This window comes from Rhipicephalus microplus, chromosome 3 (assembly GCF_043290135.1).
Source record: "Rhipicephalus microplus isolate Deutch F79 chromosome 3, USDA_Rmic, whole genome shotgun sequence".
NCBI lineage: Eukaryota > Metazoa > Arthropoda > Arachnida > Ixodida > Ixodidae > Rhipicephalus > Rhipicephalus microplus.
This window is the reverse complement of record NC_134702.1, coordinates 254,343,821-254,365,203: the sequence shown is the minus strand read 5'-3', so window position 1 is coordinate 254,365,203 and position 21,383 is coordinate 254,343,821. Positions and strand designations below refer to the sequence as shown.

The 21,383-nt window shown below is 46.6% G+C and overlaps 1 protein-coding gene across 1 annotated transcript in view; it reads left to right on the top strand.

Annotated features, from left to right (window-relative positions):
- nes (lysophosphatidylcholine acyltransferase 3 protein nessy) overlaps window positions 1–21,383 on the top strand; it is a 179,714-nt gene that overhangs the window by 137,851 nt on the left and 20,480 nt on the right. Inside the window, exons 8-9 of the mRNA XM_037420032.2 lie at window positions 5,042–5,150; window positions 13,403–13,489. Of these exons, the coding sequence (XP_037275929.2) occupies window positions 5,042–5,150; window positions 13,403–13,489 (196 nt within the window). The remainder of the gene's footprint in view (window positions 1–5,041; window positions 5,151–13,402; window positions 13,490–21,383) is intronic.

Sequence of the window (21,383 nt, the reverse complement as noted above, 5' to 3'; positions counted from 1 at the left end):
AGACGCACATGCAGAATATATACGTGTTGTTATGATGCCCCAGACATGCGTAATAATTGCTTTTTAATTGAGAATTTCACATGTATGAATGGTAAATCTTGAGCTACATTGGTGGGTGCTGTAGATGGGGTGGACAGACAAATGTACAGACAGACAGAGAGACCAAAATTTTTGCGTCGAAGGTCCCCAAGAAAGACTGTCGTCTTTAAAAGTCTTGTGCTTACTAGATGTGCACTAGTCTCAACGCCCAGGTACATGGTTGCAGGAGGCCAGTTTCAAGGACTCTGTCCATGTAGGATGTGCGAGTAGAATCCTCAAAAGATCGAAACACCTAAATGTGACCTGAAGCAATGCAATGATACGAATGACCGTAGTGAGGAAGTTGCGATTATGCCCTATGTGCATTCTCTTTGCCCACAAGTTTTGGTAGGGGGGGGGGGGGGGGGCAGGTATGGCATTGGTGCATTGTTTTTTGAGCTCCCAATGAAATGGCCAGAGTAGGAACTGCTGTTCCAAGGAAGAGGGAGGCACTGGGAAGAACCACAAGCTGCGGAATAAAACACACAACCAAATTCTTGGCGTGTAAGATTGCTATTGTGTACCAGGTACCTTTCTCTTGTGGCCGTACGTACATAGGGCAAACAGGCCAGTTTGAAATGCGCCATCGTCGATGCCCTTCAGGATGTGCTTAACCTTGTCCGACTCGGGCATGGTGTCATTCGCGCGTCGACAAAGGTCGACGAGATCCTCACTATAGCTGGTGAAATTTTCACCAGTCTGCTGAGAGCGGACGCGCAAGCGCTGTTCTGCCCGCTGCTTGCGGACAGCCGGCCGACTAAACACTTCAGCACATGACGTCTTGAAGACGCTTTATGTGGGGATGTTGTGTTTGTGGTTGTTAAAGCACAATTCTGCGACGCCGGTGAGATAAAATATGACATGGCCGAGTTTGTCGGCTTCATCCCACTTGTTATTGGCGCTCACCAGCTCGTAGTGCTCAAGCCAGTCTTCCACGTCGGTCGCATTCGCACCGCTGAAGGCCTTCGAGTCCCGTAGCCTAGGATGGCCGGGGCAGTTGAACTGGGGCGACGATGCCGATAAGTTGGCGTTGTCAGTCATGACGGGCGATAGCGTGCGGCTTCGCAGTTCCAGGGTGTAGCGACGAGGATGAACAGCACTCTCCATCAAATGTGACGAGGTTTATTAGTCGATAACGACAACGGCAAGGCAGCGTGAAGAACCGTCCAGCAGAGATCAGCACAGCAGCGAGCCGAAGCTCGAGCCGAGAGAGCCGGGCGTTGGTGATGCTGCTCGCCGCAGGCACATCTTCTTCTTCACACCCGGGCATTCCAGCGATACTGAACACTAATGGGAAAAACTGATAAAAACTTTGAAATTCTACTCGCGAGATGTGACTATTTCAATAAACAGAGTTGATTTCCCACATCTTTTAACAGTTGGCTGTTTTTTTTTTGTTGGATTGTTAGCCCATGACGTCACAATCCAGGGGTGTAAGTGCTGCGCCAATTGGGCCGTTCTGCGCCTATCTGACCTGCTGCGTCAGGCTGCGCATAAACGGCAATTTCCGGGATAATTGTTGATTGAAAGCGTAAACTGCCAAATTTAGCCGAATACTATCGTCGACAGAGCAACACTGAGTGTTGGCCACACGAAGGATGCTCGCATCCATATCCAAGGTAGTTCGATCACACGTAATTCGCTTCATTCTTGGAGGCTTGCTAATGCTTCTCTCATCGCTGTTATCGACGTGGTTTTTGCGCAAAAGTGGTGGCACCAACATGAGTAACTATGAATTATCTAGTGATGCAGTAAACCTCGATAATATGTACCTGCCGGTAATGCGGTATGATCGTGAACAGCAGCCCGCATTTGCAAGTACAAATGTGCATCTCCTGACGTGCACCATTGCCACTAATAACCAAATACAGTGATACAGCAGTCGTTGCCCGAAGTGAAGAAAGCATACTTAGGTGGCACTCATCACAATCGTTTGATAGCGCGCAGTGGCGAAGCAGCGTTTCAAAACTATCACAGGGTCTGGGATACGCAGCGACTGAGGTAACGGCAGAAAGGATCGTCTCTACACGATACATACGCGCACTTCTCTACCGCAATGGGATACCAAGCGATGACTGATAGTTTCACGGAAACAGAGTGGTTGCGTGGACTCGACAGTCTCCTTAGTTGTGTGCAGCACAGCGCCTATACTGCCTATGCCGTCGCTGCCGGGTGGCTCACTGTAGCGTGCGAGCAGATTTGTCCTGTGATTTGCTCGTCCCCACTTCCCTCCAGTTCGAGCACAGATGAGCAGAGTAGTGAGTTCAATCAGTGGCAGGATAACAAACTTCCGCCAAACGAAGTGTGCTGAGAACATTTAGTCTTCATGAAGACAAAAAATAAGCATCGCTTATCTCTTGTTTTCATAAAGACCCTTATTTCTTGTTTTCTTTGAGTGTTTTCTCTGTCAGCTGTGATGTTTAATGATGGGAGCACAGACGTGTGTACACTACACGCACACAGATACACACACACACATTTGGGGTTAGTAAGTCTGGTCTGCTCAAAAGTACCAAATGTTTAGTGAAAACCATTAAAAATTTTTTACCAGAAGTAATTTCAATTAACAATGAAGTTTGACCCTAAAAGGTTGCTCCAAGGTTAACTTGCATTGCTTCGAAACTCTCCTTTTGGGGCTCCGAACCAACTCCAATACTCCAAATATACTGTGCCAAAGCTGCTTCAAAACAGCACTATTCCTGCTTCCCGAGCTTCTCCAAAACACTAGAGTCCACTTCCACCCCTGCAAATGCCCTTAAAAGACCTTACCTTTTTAAGCTCGTGAGTGCTAGGGTCTGAATTCAAATTTCTTGCCTGCTGCTATTTAACATGTCATCTCCTCAATAAAAGTACGCCTCCTGGAAGGAGCAGCCATGATTTGCTTATATTATACGCAGCTTTCAGTAGTGGGTCCATCGCCAATTGCCCAGTTGTCAGAAGGTCCAGTGTGAAGCAGGTACATGATGTTACTCATCCTCTACTTAGGGTCAATAGCTGACGGTTAAAGAAAAATGAACATCACGGAATCGCATTAATTGCTACATTTTAGTGGGTAGGAGGCTGCGTCACTTGAAAAGCACAGAGTGGCTGGTGCGTGCTATTTCGAGGTATCATAAGACTTCTTGTAGACATTATGTGCTAATAATGTATGCTTGACGTATCGATAACTGACAGCACGAAAACCGCTTTGCCACCTCGAGTACTCATAGTCCCTTTAACCAGAATTCTGTTGAGTTGGTAGGCGATATTGGGTACCAAAGATACGATTTGTCAGTTTCACTTATGCTTTTAGCAATGAGTGCTGTACCAACAAATTGTATTGTTATACGGAGTAAAGCTTGACATCATCTGCAATGAGTACAAGCAGGGGATTGCCATTTCGAAGTCCACGCACTCGCCGCATACGCTGTGTTCGAGATCGGTACTCTGTCTTGTATGACTGGAGGAGACCCTCTAAACATTTCTTGCATGCCGATGTATGTATCGCACGAATGGGGCGTTTGAATGGACCACCAAAATGGTGCTACAATAGTGTGGCCGATTCGCGATCAAGGCTTGGTGCGTACCCCCTATGTAGCAGCTCCAGGAAGCAGAGCTATTTCTATGCAGTCCGTTCGCATTAGGAGTTAACACAAAAAAAGTATACAAGCTGTCTCTAATGCCTGCCAAAGTAACACACCACGCGCAGCAGCGGTCGTGCCTTTATTGTCGAAGATCTGCTCTAGGGTCATAACACCCCTTTCACCCTTTTTTTGCCTTTTTTCATGCTCCTTGAAGAGAGGCGGCGTGCTTTTTTCTGCTTTATTAGCAATTAATGGCGGGCTTTGCACACGGGGTGATGCTATTGCATACGCCCTCCGTGCAACGGAGATAGGTCGCTTTTTTGTATTTTTGTGTCAGCCATGTTCGTCGCAACCGCTCCTGCGCTTTAACCCATGTGTAAAACATAAGATGCGAGAGGAATGTTGTCGATTCGAACATTACACAAAACATGACAGCGACAGCAAAAACCAGTCGATATTGCCCGTAAATTGCTATCACAATAAAAACAAGATGGACTTCATCTTTGAGTCCTCTTGTATGCATAAGATATCCTGTGAGGGTTTTTTTTTTATTTTTTGCACAGTCATTTAGACACTAAGGGGTTTTTCTGCGTACAGACAAAACTTTCTATAGCCGTACAAAAGTTCGCTGCAAAAGGAAAAGGAAGTTTGTTAAATCACGCCCAGCACAAAAGAGTCTCGGAGAGATGGAAGTGACGGAAGAGATTGGTTTTATGAGGCTATAGTACAGTCATGTTACGTCCAGCAATATAATGGAACAGCAAGAGTTTTATTGAACCAGTATCTTTTTATCGTTGGAGTCTACTGAGCAGAATGCATTTGAAACAGTGCGAGTATCTAGCATTGTACATCGCAGCATTTGTCTACTGTGTCAGCTGATAAGTACATAGGTGTACTTGGAATGTTATTTCATAAAATACAATTTTATTGAACCAGTATTTTGTTTATTTTCTACAAATATAATCTTTAAACTAGTTGTTCCAGAATTATCAACAGCTTGATGCCATTATTTTTGCATCATCGAGTGGAATAGGGAGTGCACCTAAGATGAGATTGGCTCCATGATATTTGCAATGAATCAAAATATTTGTAGCTCTTCACAAGGAGCCCCGAAATAATTATTCAGGTCTATGGATGTAAATGCAACTTGCTGCTCCAGAGTGCTCCCAGATGCAAAATTGCCGGCTCCGGAGACCTCTAAAATGGAAAATTTTGCTTCTCCAAAGATTCAAAATGAAAAACCTCGGTAGCATCACTGTATTGACGGATAATGATGCTAAGTGGGAAAAACAAAATATTGGCTGAATAATAAACGCAAAGTTTACATTGTGCCTTGTTAACTAAGTTGCAGAGTTGCATTGAAATTAAATTTTATGGCGACTTAATTTAAACCTGTACAGCATTGTACCTGCCCTGTCTCGGCTGGCTCTGGGCATGGGCTGCCTGCTGTTCAGCCTGATTGGCTCGGGATACCTGGATGAGAAGTTCCTGCTCTCTGACCAGTTTGCGGTGAGTCTTCTTGATGAATGATTTCAGTAGTTACAAGTGACACCTGAAACAGGTGAGATTCAATCTCCGCTGCGTTAAGATCAAAGAAAATAGCCATGACAAGTCAAATGACTCGATTGTAATAGCACAGGAATACTTTGTAGACATGGTATGCTATATGGGGGGTAAGTAGATTCCACTTTGCAGCGGAAGCATGTGGTTGATGACATTGTTGCTGAACATTGACATTCCTCGTGAGTTTCTGCCACATCTATGATATGTGGTGTAAAGTCCCAAGTGCAGTCAGAATGAGGAGGGCCGTTGGTGCTTCTAGTGCAAAGCAGCAGGTGAGCCCAAAAGAAAAGTGGTGGGATAATGTGCTGTTGAGGGTTGCACAATTGCCCTAGGGAGAAGGGATTATGCTTCTGCTGCGGTTTAGCCGCTGCTGTGCATGGAACTTCGACGCTGTTCTGCCTGACTTGGTCGTGATCATGGGTGAGTGGGAAGATGAGCTACTGTGACTGTCCTCTTTTTTGCCAGGTTCCACAATTTCCGATGCTTGGCGAAACAAGTTTTATTGCAGTGCTTTTAGTGCCAATTAGCACTCGTGTCGTAACAGTAAAGATTTGCTTTCAAGTGAAATCTGTAGACGTTTATGTGTTTACATGTTACACCACAAGTATTGCCAGAGGAGGGGGCCTAAATGATGCCCTTGGAAAATTTTCTCCTTGTATGTATGCCATAGAAATGTTGTACTGTGGAACCTCGACTATAGGACTTTCAGGGGACCACGCAAAACGGTTTTATAATCTGAGCGTCATATAACCGAAAAACTAAGATTATAAACGATAGTACTCAATCTCACCTGAAAAATGGGTAAAGATGGCCTGAACAAGCCCACGGAACAACGTTGTGCCTCTCCAAGGAAGGTATGTTAAATTATTCTTGCCAGGAGCTTCTGATGGCAGCGTTGATTATTTGCAGGAGGTGTGAGCGAATCTTTATTCTCAACCTTGAAAACAAACGAATCTAACGTGCATCTTTCTACCGATAGAGTCTGAAAACTCTGTGTGCGTGGAAACGAAACCGAAACTTCGTTACTAACAGCCTCCCATCAAAAGAGTCGGACACAGTGTCATGGCTATCACATAATGGCGACAGACCACGTGCTTGCGTAGAATGCGTTTGTGCGCGATTGAGCTGTGTGCGTTGTAATTTGCTACCTTGTGAAGTGCCACTAGTCGTGTCCTGCTAATATTATGAACCTTGCAACAAGTGAAAGAAATTTTGCACGGTGAAAACAGCTGCGTTGTGCCCTTATGCGAGCGCAAGCCAGTGACTGGTAGTGTGACAAAGGCAGATCAGCTGTATGTCGACCAGGAAAGGTTTCCACAGACCGAAAGTGGAAAAATATCAGCTCTTTGGCCGGCTGAAGCCACCCTGTGGGGATAGAGCTTGACTAGGTAATCATCTTGGATACGTACACATGTGCTCGATGCGAAGCGCATGAACATTTAAGAGAGTAAATTTTCCATTCTATGAAGATGCAAGCTCATATTTTGTACTTGTGAATATTTAGTCGATATTTAATTCGAGTAAAGGGGTGTTTTCTTTCGAACGGAATCTGAAAGTCCTAAGACGCAGGGTCAGTGACAAACTGTGTCTTATAACCAAGGTTTTTAATACATTGTTTTTATGGGGACCAAACCGATTTGCCGTAACATTCGAGTCATTGCGAAACCAGGGGACGTATAATCAAAGTTTCATTGCATGCCAAAGGTGATGTTCCTGGAGTCATTCAGCCAACATGGGGACATGTCTGTGTTTAAGTGCTCTTATTGAAACTTTCTCTCGAGAGACATTGCCTTTCTTCAATGATTCTCAGTATTCCAGGCCTCTAACATTTCATTGTCTGGACAAGGCTTATCTCAATGGCAGGCATAATAAGGCATGAGCCAGCAGCATGGCAGGAGACTACCAGCCAGCTTGTGTCCACAACAAAGACTACTTGTAATCAAAATATCAATGATGTATTGGAAGGGCACACCACTAAGTCACACGCTGAGGCTCACTAGTAACAGCCACTTGGAGCCGAATTTTCTCGAAAAGAGTGTGCTTATTATGCGAGTAAATACGGTATATCATATCGATATTCCTGTCAGCTGTGACGCCTTGATGACCGGAGCATAAGTTTTAGAATTCGTTTTTATGGACTCTTACTAGGTTTAACATGAAGGTAACATTTATTAGGTGATCTCTAGTCTTCAGTTGCTGTTCATATGAGATGAGGTTTATTATTCACATTTCAGCATTTTAACATCATGTTTTTTCATTTGGCAAGGTCTAGTAGCAATTCAAAGCATCACTTATGTCTTGTTTTCCTTAGGTTGGTGTGCTTCCATGTTTTAATATTTAATGTTGTGTGTGTGTATGTTTTAAGACGAGCACTGGTGTGACAGTAGCCAGGTTTTAATCCAGTTGTGCGAGAGCCAAGTGGCACAACCCGCTTGGCTAATGATGCTGACGATTACAGTGGTTTTGGATAGACAGATGAAGACGGTGAAGCAAATATTCAGTGCTCACGTTATTCCCTCCCTCCACCTTTCACGAAAGAGGGTAGCAAGTTAGAGAAGGTGGGAACGCCGAATATATCATTTCGGTCGAGAGACATAGCGATCTCGGTGCTGCAGCGACGACGATTAAGAGTCGCGCTGGCAGGAGCTACGCAGTAGTTCACTTCAAATATTTGTTCCAGCATAGCGTATGGACCAAAATATCTGGAAAGAACGTTTCACTAAGCCAAGGTGCACAAATGGGTAGGTGTCCACAGAAGCACTTGGTTGCCTGGATGGAACGTAGCAACTCGACATTTCGCATAAATACAGTCAAATCCCGCTATAACAAAATTGACGGGACGCATGAAAAATTAGTTGTCGCGGAATTTCATCTATAGACCACAAAATTTGGTAAAATCTGATGCTTATGACTTGTCCTTTAGTCCCAGCAAGCACATGCATTGAACTCTTGCCAATTCAGCTGAACCTCTTTGAACACTGAGTGAATGTATTTTCGTGCATATATATGCAGAAAATTTGCAGCGGAAGTCGGAATGTGGGTTATACGAGATTGTTGGTGTGCAAGTTGGCTTCACGGCAATGCAGAGAAGGCAGTCTTGTGTCAATACGCGGGTAGTTTTTTTCATCCTCCAGTGGTTTGCAGTCAGAGGTGCCGCTTATATGCAGGCGTTGGTTATACGTAAGAAAATACGATATTCTGACGACCCCTGGGGCCTGCAGAGTGCGCAACGCCGCGGATGAGCGTGCCAAAGCTTCGCTAGAGGTCTACTGATAACTGCAAGTGAAAGTGTCGAAGCTTCGCACTATCGTGGTCAGATATGAACCACAGGAAAGCTGTAATGCTTGGTGTAGTTCTTTGGTATCAGAAACATTAATCTAAGGCTGTGTTAGCTGTGCACCTTTGGGTCATATTCGCTATCAATGAACAAGACGATAACGACCACGGTTGCCTGCACAGCATTTCTGGCAAGCAGTAGTTCTGTTTTCAATCTGTGCACATGACTTAAGAACCGCGTTGTTGCAAAGGTGTTGCCAGTGGGCAGCACATGAGCATGAGCCCCCCCCCCCTTCCCTAATTTATTTTACCATGGAATAGAGAGCGAAAAATAGCCATTTTAAGGGGCTGCCCCTCCTGAAATCAAGGCGGTGCCCCCCTCCCCTCTCCCGAAAAAATTTGAAAAAACTTCTGGCTACGCGCCTGCATCGTTGCTGTCTTTGTTCGCATAGTTACGGCAAGAAATGTTGGGTTGAGTTGGTGTGCATTGACTGCGCGCATACTTTTGTGGTAGCCCATGATTGCGTTTGACGTGACCGCATTTGTGTTCGCAGCAGTTGTGGCAGAATGCAGGTACGCTGGAACTAGGTGCGCACTGCTCGCGTGTGTGTCTTCACAACGCGTGGTAGTTTTGTTTTGAGCGGGACGTCAAAAGCATATGGGCGGGGCTCTTGGAGATCGCGATTCTGCCGCTGCCCGCAGGTGCATCAAATCCACTGGCAGAATCATAGTGGATAAGCGAGCTGTCGCCGAGCACCTCTATGGCGATGAATTTTGTGTGTAGTGCATTTGGTGGAAGAAAGCGTCTCTCCGATGAAGACATGGTTGTTGTGATATGGCTGTGCACACTGCATGTCACAAGCCGTCCAAAAAGCCGAGTTCGTGGCGGAATGTCGCAGCAATTCTATGCAAGTTCTGTTTTTGGTATGGAGTAATACTTCCAAAACTTCGTTTATGAGGAAATATCCGGGAAAAGCATTCATTGGAACGAGATATTTTTCACATTATTTTGAATGGGCGACTGACCGGGAATAGAAAATTACTCGTTGTGGCGGAAATTTGATTCTAGCGGGATTTGACTGCACTGACTTTCTTCTTGTCCTGAATGGTAGCAGTCTGGCCAGCTTAAAACGTGGCCAGCTGTTGTATGGTCATGAAACGCATGTAAAACTTGTAGACGAAGTGAGCGAGGGACTACCAGGACCCATTGTCCTGCCGCGGTGGTATACTGGCTAAGGTACTCTGCTGCTGACCCACAGATCACGGGATCGAATTCTGGCAGCAGTGGCTGCATTTTCTATGGAGGCAAAAATGCTGTAGGCCCGTGTGCTCAGATTTGGGTGAATGTTAAAAAAGTCCAGATGGTCACTATTTCCGGAGTCCTTCACTACGGCATGTCTCATAACCATATGGCTGTTTTGGAACGTTAAATCCCACATATTGATCATATCAATCAGTATCCAGGACCTGTTGCTTACGTAGAGGATGGTAAATTTGCCTTCATAATGTTCCATCTTGAAGTTTGAAATTGGGAAGCTGTTGTTTTAGGCGGCTGTTTGGGGCGTGGGATAAGCCAGTGGGTGGACTGTGCGGCAGTTGGTGTGTGAATGTTGTCGCGATGCGAGTTCTGTGGATGAAAGAAGTTCCGCCGAGGCAACGAACCATTCTGGAACAACAGCCATCTGCTTGGCCACATGGCTGGTTGGTGACGAACAGATGGGAGGCGGCAGTTGGGCGCTCGGCGAGAGTGAGCAATGCGACAAAGTGTCAGGTTCTTGGTGTTCTGAAAGACATGACGTAAAATTCGTAAAGTCCGTCGGGTGTGGCAAAAGCAGTTTTTTCCTTGTCATCCTCATGCATCGGAATTTGCCAATAACCGGAGCGCAGGTCTAGACTGGAAAAATATTCCGCTCCTTGTAAGGAATCTTAAGCATCATGAATGCAAAGCAAGGGATATAAGTCTTTTCTGGTCATTTCGTTCAATACGCGGTAGTCAACGCAGTATTGCATCACGCCGTATTTCTTGCAAACGAGAACGGCAGGTGACGACCAAAGGCTTGCAGAGGGGCGAATGATATTTTGCCTGAGCATATAAGCAACGCGCTTGTCGATGATCTTGCATTCACTGGGAGAGACACAGTATGGTCGACGACTGACAAAGAAGTTCCGTCAGTGTTTATGTGATGAGCCGCTGCAGAAGTCTGGCTTAAAGCGGTGGAATGTACGTTGAAGAAAGATTTATGCTTTGACAACAGCGCCAGTAGTTCATCTGCTTGCATCGGAGTCGGATCCGTGCTGGTGGCATTGACCAGAGCAAATGTAGTTGGAGCGTCTGTTGCTATTGAAGACCGAAGACTGCACGAAAGACCGGAGAAGATGGGGAGGGGGGGAGGTCGCGTTGCTGGGCATTGACGATCCAGGCAAGAGTGCTTTGTTGGGCAGGGGCACTTGATTGTCTGGGCAGCGGTTCTCGGGTCATGACAGCGGATGGGTGGAGCAAGCGGAGACCCAAACGGAGTTCCATGGGAACGTGACATCGAAAAGAACCTGGCAATTAAAAGCAGCGTTGGGCTCGAGAAGGCGTTTATCAGGAGACATCGCCCGATCAACGCTTTCAACAAAGACGACGTTCACCGTGATGATGATTATATACAGGTGAAGAAGATGGAGGTCAAATGCTGTGAATATTGCGCTTATATTATATATGAACACGCAAGAAAGGAAAAATCTAGAAAAAGACTCCGGCGCGCGGAATTGATTGTTTAACCTATGGAACGTGAGTGCGGGGTGTTAACCACTGAGCCTCGGAGAACAACGTGCCTGAATGTTCAAATGGCAAGCTATTTATATCTACCACTTACCGCTGGTGATGGGCATCTTGGAGCGAAAGGGGAGGGGGTACTATCGTGTTTTCAACTTTACCAGGAAGGTGGTGCAATGAGCGCCTGTCGCCACATCGTCACGACCAAGGCACGATGTGGCAGCGCGCGCTCTCATCTCCCACGCATACCCTCGCGGAGAGGAGAGGTAGATGCTCACTCACACGCCCTTATCTCACGGTGGGGAGGATCGCACGTCTTGGCTGGCGTTTGGCTGTCACCGGAACGATTCTGTTGTAGTTACCGGGCGCACAAAGGTCACTGCAATCGTTGCACAGTCTCCTTTTGCAAAAAGAGCGCGCTTTTCAGATACAGGGAAGTAACAACTTAGATGCTTATTCGCGTTCATCTGTACCTGTCAGTACATTTCGTGCGTTATTTGTGCGTGAGAAACGCGGGACACATTTCTATCTGCTTGCCACTCTGCGTGTGACTTTCCGATTTGTTGCTATCGCGTTCATTGCTTCTTCTTTGCGGCAAAGCTGTGACTATTTTTATGTAATCTCATGTAGCTGTACGTAACGCTGGTGTATGAGAATACGGCCTCTTCAAGGAGAAGAACATTTTTCGCAGTCTTTTTGCGATGAGAGTGCAGCACATAGAAGTAGATGCGAGCCGCCCGCTGACAGCTACTGAGCTCGCGCGTGTGCTAGCTATTGCCGCCACGTCCTTAGAAGCAAAGTTCATGGTTCATAGTTGTTGCCCGAGCGACGCCTGGCTTCCCCTCCCTCAGTTATTTTCATGCTTTTTCACGATGGAAGGAACGCTTTCTCTCTGCTTCGACTACGAGCCTTCTGGGTGGGGTGATGTTATTGTACGCACCCTTCAAGTGACGTAAGTAAGCCGCATTGTTTGATCTCTGTTTCAGCCATGTTCCTCGCCCCCGCTCGCGCGCTTTTACCTGCAGATAGAACATATGATACATCGAGGTATGTTATCGATTTGGAAAATTTGGAATTGATACAAGACACGACGACAGCAGTAAAAATATGTCGAGAGTGTCCATATAATTTCTGTTGATAAGGCTATTGCACAATTTAGCTTAGTGTTTGAAAAATGCAGCATTGAACAAATGTTGCATCACAAGTGCTTTGAAAGGACTACATCTGCTTTGAGTGTATTACTGCTCTAAGGTTGGTCAAAAAAGCCTTCCTGGCTTCTGGAAGCCTCCTGCAAAACCTCTTTCTGGCTGCTCAAAAGCGGCAACAAAAAGGCACTTTGGCCTGCTCCCAGGACCGCTTCCGAAGCTGTGTAACCCTGTTTCACACCTGAAAGCTGCTCCAAAACTCCCCTTGTACCACCCTAAAGCTGCTCCAAAACCACATTATTCCTGCTCCCTGAGCTGCTCCGAAAAACTGAAGCCCGCTTCCAATCCTGGGCACCGGCCCAGAATGGCTTCAAAATTTAAGATGGTGGCAGTGAAGTATTTTTTTGTAGTCATGTTGCTCTTGTTTGTGGCTTAGTGCATCACAATGACGGCTCGCAAACATGAAACATGACAGCAGCATGGTCGGACTGCACCAATGAGACAGCTCTTAAGTAATAAACATATATTTCGGAGGCCTTATTTTTGCTTACCGTACTTGCTCGGTTGTAGCAAAACTACCATTGTAATTCGAAGAGTGGTTATTCATTGCATCCAGAAAAAAAAAAAAGGAGTTATTCCGGTATTCGATTGCCATGCGAGGGTCGACATTAGGTAGCTAAAATTTGTACGAAAAAAGTTTCATTACACTCGAGTAAACCTGGTACTACCTCTTGATAGGCACTATCTTGTGATGCAGATCTTGAAAGCCGTGCTTCTGCTCCTGGGAGCCTAGAAATTGTCATGAGTGTCCCAAGTGTTAGGTGCAAATGCTTAGTGAATCAAGCTGCTGGTAAGTTTCGATGGAATTAAAGCAAGCCTGTGCACAGGGTGCATGATATGATTGAGTTGCTTTCCTGGAACAGTGTGGAAAGGTGAAATTATTAGAGAGCTGTGAATTTTGTGGTAGTAGTAGAACTGTTGGTGTGCAGTGCAGTGACATGGGGTCTTGTTTTCAGGCCCACGGTCCAGCCATGCGGCTCATACTCATGGGGATGTGGCAGGTGGTCACGTTGCACAAGTATGTTGCCTGCTGGCTACTTGCGGTGAGTACTGCTCAATTCATTGGAACGCTGGTGTTGAAAGCATTTTACTTCATTTTTTTTGCAATAGAATCTAACAGGCTTCAAGCGGTGTGTCTAAGGTACAAGTGAATTGTCTGCATGTGGTGGACAGAAAGGTGAAGAATAGGGAGTGACATTAAGAAAATTACTTAGACAGAAGGAGGGAAAAAAAGACTTACATAAAGAAATAGGGGAAACCTAAAGGGACGAAAATAACTTCTTTTTTTCATTAAATAAATATGTTATATAAAGGGGTACTGGCACAAAAATTTTGACCTCGCGTATTTTTGCTGTGAGGCGTTACTTGCGGCCTGTTAGTCATAACACGACACATTATTTTCATCAGGGCATTACAGATAATTAATGATAGAGTCGTTATTACCGACCAGTGGCAGTTACAGTTTCAAAAGTGACAAGCCACCATTTGCAACTATTCCACCTAGTGGGTGCAAAGCTTGACCGTATCAGCACATACAACAGTGATGCACTTCCGCGGGGTTCGCATCAAGATTTTTCTAACAGGCCACGGGACAGCACTGTCATTAAACACAAAAACTTTCACCTCATGCGTCATGGACTCGTGAGCACCTGTCAAGTTAGTCTACTGGAGAAAACGATACAAAAGAAAAATGGCGGCTATGATGTTGTCATAACTTGCTGCATCGTGGTCAGGTCGGGGAAGTAAGAGATTTCCAAGGGTGTCAGTAGCGCGGCGGAGTCAATTGCTCACGCAAACCAAGAAAATTAACTTGAACTATCTTCCAAAGTATATTCACTGTTGGTATTTGGCACATTTACGCATTCTAATGGGAATCGATCCCGCGGGCCATCTCCGCCGCAACATTTTGTGTCAGTACCCATTTAACACAGTGAATGACCAATGAAAAGCTCTAATAGTAGAACTTCAGTGATACTGTCATGGCTCATATGAGTTTCTGAGTTGTACAAATTTTTACAGTGGAGCTATTAGAGCTTTTCGTTGAGCCAGGTAGTGCATCATCATTATGAATTGACACTAGGTCTCATCATCTACTTAGTCCTCTTCATCTCTTGCCTCACTCCCAGAAACTGTGTGGCAATTTTTGTAATGTGGGATGCACTAACTGTGATTGATGAAAGGATGAGTGCAGAGAGATAAAGAGAAATTTATGGTGAAAAATATCTTGGTGAGGTGGTGTTCGAACCCATGATCCTATTCAAAGTGTGGTAGCCACTCGGCTATTGTGTTCGAGGTTGAATAGCTGACGATTAAAAAAGAATTAAGCATTGTGGTATCACATTCATTTCCTCGTTCTCGGTGGTAGGGTTAGGAAGGCTGCGTTCCTCGAAGGGGGCAGTCAATGGCTCGCGCTATCTCAAAGCATCATGACACTGCTCGCAAACTTGGGGGGCTCTTAATGTTTGCTTCGATATTAGAGAACTTAAGCCAGATAGCCTCTTAGGCACTTGGATTGGCCATGGTTCTTTTAACCAGCATTCTGCTGGTGTTATAATATGTGATATTGACCCGTGTCTGCGTGTGAACGACAACGATTATGTGGGGATTTAACCGACACCAGGTAGTGGGCCTCTGGCTTGACTGGAGAATAAAGAGGACAATCTTGCGGCTCAGCTGTTGAGAACACGCTGCTTTCGCCGCCTTAAGGCGTACTTGTTCTTTGTTCGCGTTGTACTGCGACACTGGTGGAGGTGCTGGCCCGCGACCCCGCCTGATGCTCCACACACCCATGGGGAGCCGTTCATCCAGCCCAGAAGCACTTGTTGACACTCCCGTGCATCGCTTCAGTCGTCGCTTGCGAGGCCTCCCTCCAGAGTTCACCCCCTCGCAGGAACACTCTACGAGGCACCGCTCACATCTACCAATGGCCACCGACAGTCCACAACAGTTACTACGAGACAGTAGTCTGCCAACCCCATCTCGGGTAACCTTTTTTTTTCACCGCTGGTGCCTGATCGCTTTGGTGGTGGAGCACATGAAGACGTCGAAGACTGGCTTGATCACTATGAACGTGTTGCCAACACCAACCAGTGGTCTCTTGAACAAAGGCTTTCCCGCGCGTATTTCTATCTTGACGACAGTGCTCGTACTTGGTACGAGAACAGAGAAGGCAGTTTGTTAACATGGAGTGACTTTAAAAGAGGGATGATTGACACATTTGCCAATGTCGACCGGCGCTAACGTGCACAACGGGTTCAGAAACCTAATGAAACGGTCGCAATGTTTGCTGAGGACATGGCCCGTCTCTTCCGTAAGCCCCGCCGTGGTGGTCTAGTGGCTAAGGTACTCGGCTGCTGACCCGCAGGTCGCGGGTTCGAATCCCGGCTGCGGCGGCTGCATTTCCAATAGAGGCAGAAATGTTGTAGACCCGTGTGCTCAGATTTGGGTGCACGTTAAAGAACTCCAGGTGGTCAAAATTTCCGGAGTCCTCCACTACGGCGTCTCTCATAATCATATGGTGGTTTTGGGACATTAAACCCCACATATCAATCAAATCAATCAATCGTCTCTTTCGTAAAGCTGACCTACACATGACCGACGACAAAAAGTCACACTACCTCATGCGTGGCGTTAAAGAGCAATTGTTCAACGGACTTTTGCGGAACCCGCCAAGCATCGTGACAGACTTCATCAAAGAAGCTACGGCTATCGAGCGGGCGCTTCACCTACGATGCCGACAATACGATCGCTTGTCCAGCAGCACACACATTCAAGTCGCCGCTACGACATCTGACAATCAAAGCTCGTTACGCGACTTAATACGGGAGATTGTTCGCGAAGAGCTGCTGAAGCTGCGGACTCTGGTCACGGAACCACTCACGGCGTCTGTCGCTGAAGTCGTCCGCGAAGAAATTCGTCAAGCGTTTTCAGCAGCTGATCCTAATCACGATCAGCGACCTATGAGCTACACAGCCGCGCTTCGCCGCCCGCCGCCCGTTGCGCCGTCGTACCGCCAGCCATCGGCAGCCGTTCCTTGGTCGCCACCACAGGAACAGACACCGCGGCGCCCTGTCGTCGTGCCGCCGTACGAAATGCTGCCGTACGAAGAGCCGTCTCCCAACGAGACACGGCATTTGCAACATTACGAGCCGTGGCGGCGTCCACAGCTTCGTAAAACAGACGTCTGGCGCACCGTATATAGACGTTCGCTTTGTTTTACCTGCGGAGGTGGGGGCCACATTTCCCGTCATTGCTGGCACTGCGTCGATATGTTTAGACCTCTTCGGCAATGGTCTGACGATCCACGTGCCAACGACGACTACCCACCACGCCGGGACACTGATTTTCAACGACCTTCCTTGCCTCAGTTCCATTTTGACAATCGACGTGCTAACAATGACGACAGTGAGCCTGATTACCAGCCAGGTTTGGGACGTCGACCACGCTTTCCGTCTCCGGCATATTCGCCTTCGTCGCGCCACCGCACTACAGCCGACGCCAGCGGAAGGAGGTCACCAAGTGCGGCGACTTCTGGGGGTGAGGTTGCAGGCCGCCAAGGCGACGAAAAAAGGCCCCCGTTACTCTTACCACAGGACACCATAAAGCCGACTAGTTGTAACGCCGACGAAACTGTGACCACAGATCTTATCGTTTTTGTAGACGGACAGCAAGTAACAGCCTTAGTTGACACCGGTGCCGTCTTTTCAATCATAAGTGAAAACCTTGCCGTGCGCCTCAAAAAAGTGAAGACTACATGGACGGGACCTCACCTGAGGACAGCAGGCGGCCAGCTGTTGATGCCTGTCGGAAGGTGTACAGCAAGACTCAGCATCGGTGGCTCTTCTTTCGTGGCGACGTTCGTCGTCGTCACCTCATGTTGCAAGGACCTGATCATAAGGATGGACTTCTTAAGAGAATACAGTGCTGTCATCAACATCCCGGATCGTTCAATTACGTTCCTCAACAGCCCTGGTTTAGTTGTCTGTTCAGGTGCAATACGTAACACTTTACATATAATTGATGATGATGTGGTCGTCCCACCACGGTCATGCACTCTTGTTTCAGTGGAAGGGCACGAAGCGTTTGATGGCGAAGGCATTGCCGATCAAATTGGCTCGCTGCTATTTAGCCATGGCATTTCGGTCGCACGAGGTATCGTCCGTCTCACTGGTGGGCGCACGAATTTACTTCTGACTAACTTCAGTACTGAGCGCCGGCACCTTCCGAAAGGCACAGCTATCGCTTCGTACGACAATATCGTAGAAATGCGAGGCAGTTCATGTTTATCGGTATTAGACGAAGCACATAACCAAGAACCAGAACCCGTTCTCGACGTTGGCCCCACTCTGTCAAAGGACGACCGACAGAGACTTCTTCAGCTGCTAGCTGAATTCCGCGACTGCTTTTCATCGACCTCCCAAGTTGGTCGAACACCTTTGACAAAGCATTGAATAATCACCGAGGACACGGCGAGACCTATTCACCAGAACCCTTATCATCTAGCTTTAAAGGAACGCGAAGCCATACAACAACAAGTCGCGAAAATGCTTTAAGATGATGTCATTCAACCGTCTGGGCATTGCCTGTAGTGCTAGTAAAGAAAAAGGACGGCACACAGCGTTTTTGCGTAGACTACAGGAAGCTGCATCGGGTGACCAAAAAAGATGTGTACCTGCTCCCACGTATTGACGACTCCTTTGACAGACTTCGGCACGCTCGCTACTTTTCTTTCATGAACTTGAGGAGAGGATACTGGCAGATCGAGGTAGACCCAAGAGATCGAGAGAAAACCGCTTTTGTGATGCCACATGGTTTATACAAATTTAAAGTCTTGACTTCGGCTTGTGCTCCGCACCCGCGACTTTTCAAAGGCTGATGGACACGGTACTTTGGGGATTAAAGTGGAAGACGTGCCTAGTCTATCTGGACGACGTTGTAGTGTTTTCAACCACTTTTGACGAGCATCTCAAAAGGCTGGAAGTTGTTTTACGTGCCATACGGTCTGCGGGCTTAACATTGAAACCAGAAAAGTGTCATTTCTGTTTTCACGAACTTCAGTTTCTCGGTCACGTCGTCAGTAACGCAGGCGTCCGGCACCATCTTGGAAAAATTGCCGCTGTCGCACAGTTCCCAGTACCCTCCAATAAGAAGGCTGTCGGACGCTTCCTAAGCCTTTGTGCCTATTATCGCCGGTTTATCACAGACTTTGCCCACGTCGCGTCGCCACTAACTCGTCTCACAAGAGACGACGTTGCCTTTGAGTGGAACGAAGAACAGGAGGCTGCCTTTAATGACCTGCGTCAACGTCTTCAAACGCCCCCGGTGCTTACCCACTTCGACGAAGAAGCCCCGACGATGCTTCACACAGACGCTAGCTATGTTGGTCTGGGAGCTGTGCTTGTGCAGCAGCAAGAGGGCACAGAAAGGGTCATCGCTTATGCAAGCAGAACGTTAACACGCGCTGAGGCTAATTACTCCACAACTGAAAAGGAATGTCTCGCCGTGGTATGGGCGGTTTTAAAATTTCTCCCGTATTTATATGGCCGCCCCTTCAACGTAATTAGCGACCACCATTCACTGTGCTGGTTAATAAGTCTAAAAGACCTTACCGGGCGATTAGCACGTTGGAGTGAGACTCCAACGTGCTAATCGGCTGCAAGAATTCGACTGCAAGAAATCGGCTGCAAGAATCGACTCAGGCTGCAAGAATTCGATATGGTAGTCGTACATAAGTCAGGCAAGCGACATATTTATTTATTTATTTAACATACCTTACAGGCTCTCGTTAGAGCATAAGGTAAGGGGGGCTTACAGAAAAAAAAGAAAGAAAAATGAGAACGTATACAGTTCAAATATACAAATAAATGCAACATAACAGCGACACTAATAACAGTAATAGAACAAGGAGAATACAGTCACCAAGTATATGCACCTCCATACAAATGTCTATGAAATGGTGCTAGATGTAGTGAGAGAGTAGTTTCTCGCGGAACGCTTTGTTGTTAGTGACTGAAACTATCTCGTCGGGAAGATCATTCCACAGTGAGATTGCCTGTGGCAAAGCAGATAAGTTGAACGCGCGTGTTCTGCCAAAAATACGCTTAAAGCTGCGCTGATTTCGCATGCGTGCAGACATGCGATCCGATGTGTGTAGAGGGAAAGTGCATGGATTTCTGCTATTAATGTACTTGTGAAACCACACGAGGAGGGCCATCTTGCGGCGGATATCCAATGGTTGTAAACCGATCTCGCGTTTAATTTGAGATACACTGCTGTGACATTGGTAGTTCTGAGTGATGAAGCGGGCTGCTCTGTTTTGAATGGCTTCGATCATCTGTATTGAATAGTTTTGATAAGGTGACCAAACTGGTGAGGCATATTCTAACTGTGGACGTACGAATGTTAAATAGGCTATTTTGCGGATGCTCGATGTGGAGTAATGAAGATTTCGACGTAAATAACCTAGTGTTTTGGATGCCTTGGAACAAATGGAAGTTATGTGGGAAGACCATGAAAGTTTAGAGTCAATAATAACCCCTAGATATTTGTATGATGTGGTTCGAGATACTTCACTATTTTTAATTTTGTATGAAAAAGTGGAAATCGAGGTTTTTTGGGAAACCGACATTATTTTACATTTTGAAGTGTTCAAGCTCATTAACCACTTATTACACCAACTGCAAACGAGGTCTAGGTCACCTTGAAGGGCCTCATGATCAGAGGGAGATGTTACGGTTCGATAAATGACACAGTCGTCTGCAAACAGGCGTATACGGGATGAAATGTAAGTCGGCAGATCGAAATGTAAGTCGGCAGAACCAGCATTCTGCTGGTGTTATATTATGTGATATTCACCCGTGTCTGCGTGTGAACGACAACGATTATGTGGGGATTTAACCGACACCAGGTAGTGGGCCTCTGGCTTGACTGGAGAATAAAGAGGACAATCTTGCGGCTCAGCTGTTGAGAACACGCTGCTTTCGCTGTCTCAAGAAGTACTTGTGCTTTGTTCGCGTTGTACTGCGACAATATCGAGTATTAAAGATAGTTTCACTCAAGCTCTTAGCAATAGATGCAATGGAAATTTACAAATTGTATTGCTTTACCACATAAGGCTTGACATCATCTGCAAGAAGCGCTAGTGGCGGGGTAGCCATTCCGAAGTTCCGCGCACTCGCCGCACGCGCAAAAAAAAACTTGGTGCATGACACAGACCACGAGAGACTCCCGGAACATCTCTTGTATTTAGAAGTACGTACAGCACAAACGGGATGTAGAAATGAACTTCCCAGTTGGCGCGATGGTCGTGTTGCCGCCTTGTGAATCAATAGGCTCAATGCATACCCGGCTATATGGCCGCGCTCCGGGAACCGAAGCATTTTTCACAGAGTTTTTTTGCATTCAGAGCACAGTGCGTAGAAGGCTATACGAGCCGTCTGTAATGCGATTTGAAATAGTACGCACAGGCCAGCGATCGCGACCATGCCCTTCAAGTCAAAGTTGCTCTAGCGAAACAAACCCCCCTTGCGTTCCTTCATGCTTTTGAAGATGGGCAAGGTGTCCTCTGCTTGAGGAGGAATCGATGGCAGGCCTGGCACACGGAATGATGTTAGCACATGCATCCTCTTTGCATTGAATATAGGTTGGCTCTTTTAAAGATGATAGTCTTTCGTGGGGACCTTCGACGCAAAAATTTTGGTCTGTCCGTCTGTGTGTCTGTCTGTACGTTTTTCTGTCCACTATTAACGGCACCGGGTACTTGAAACGGCACACCCCATCTGCAGCACCCACCAATGTTGCTCAAGATTTAGCATTCATACATGTGCAATTCTCAATTAAAAAGCAATTATTACGCATGTCTGGGGCATCATAACAGCACGTATATATTCTGCATGTGCGCCTTTTACTAGAAAAGGCACACATAAGTAACTTTAAGGA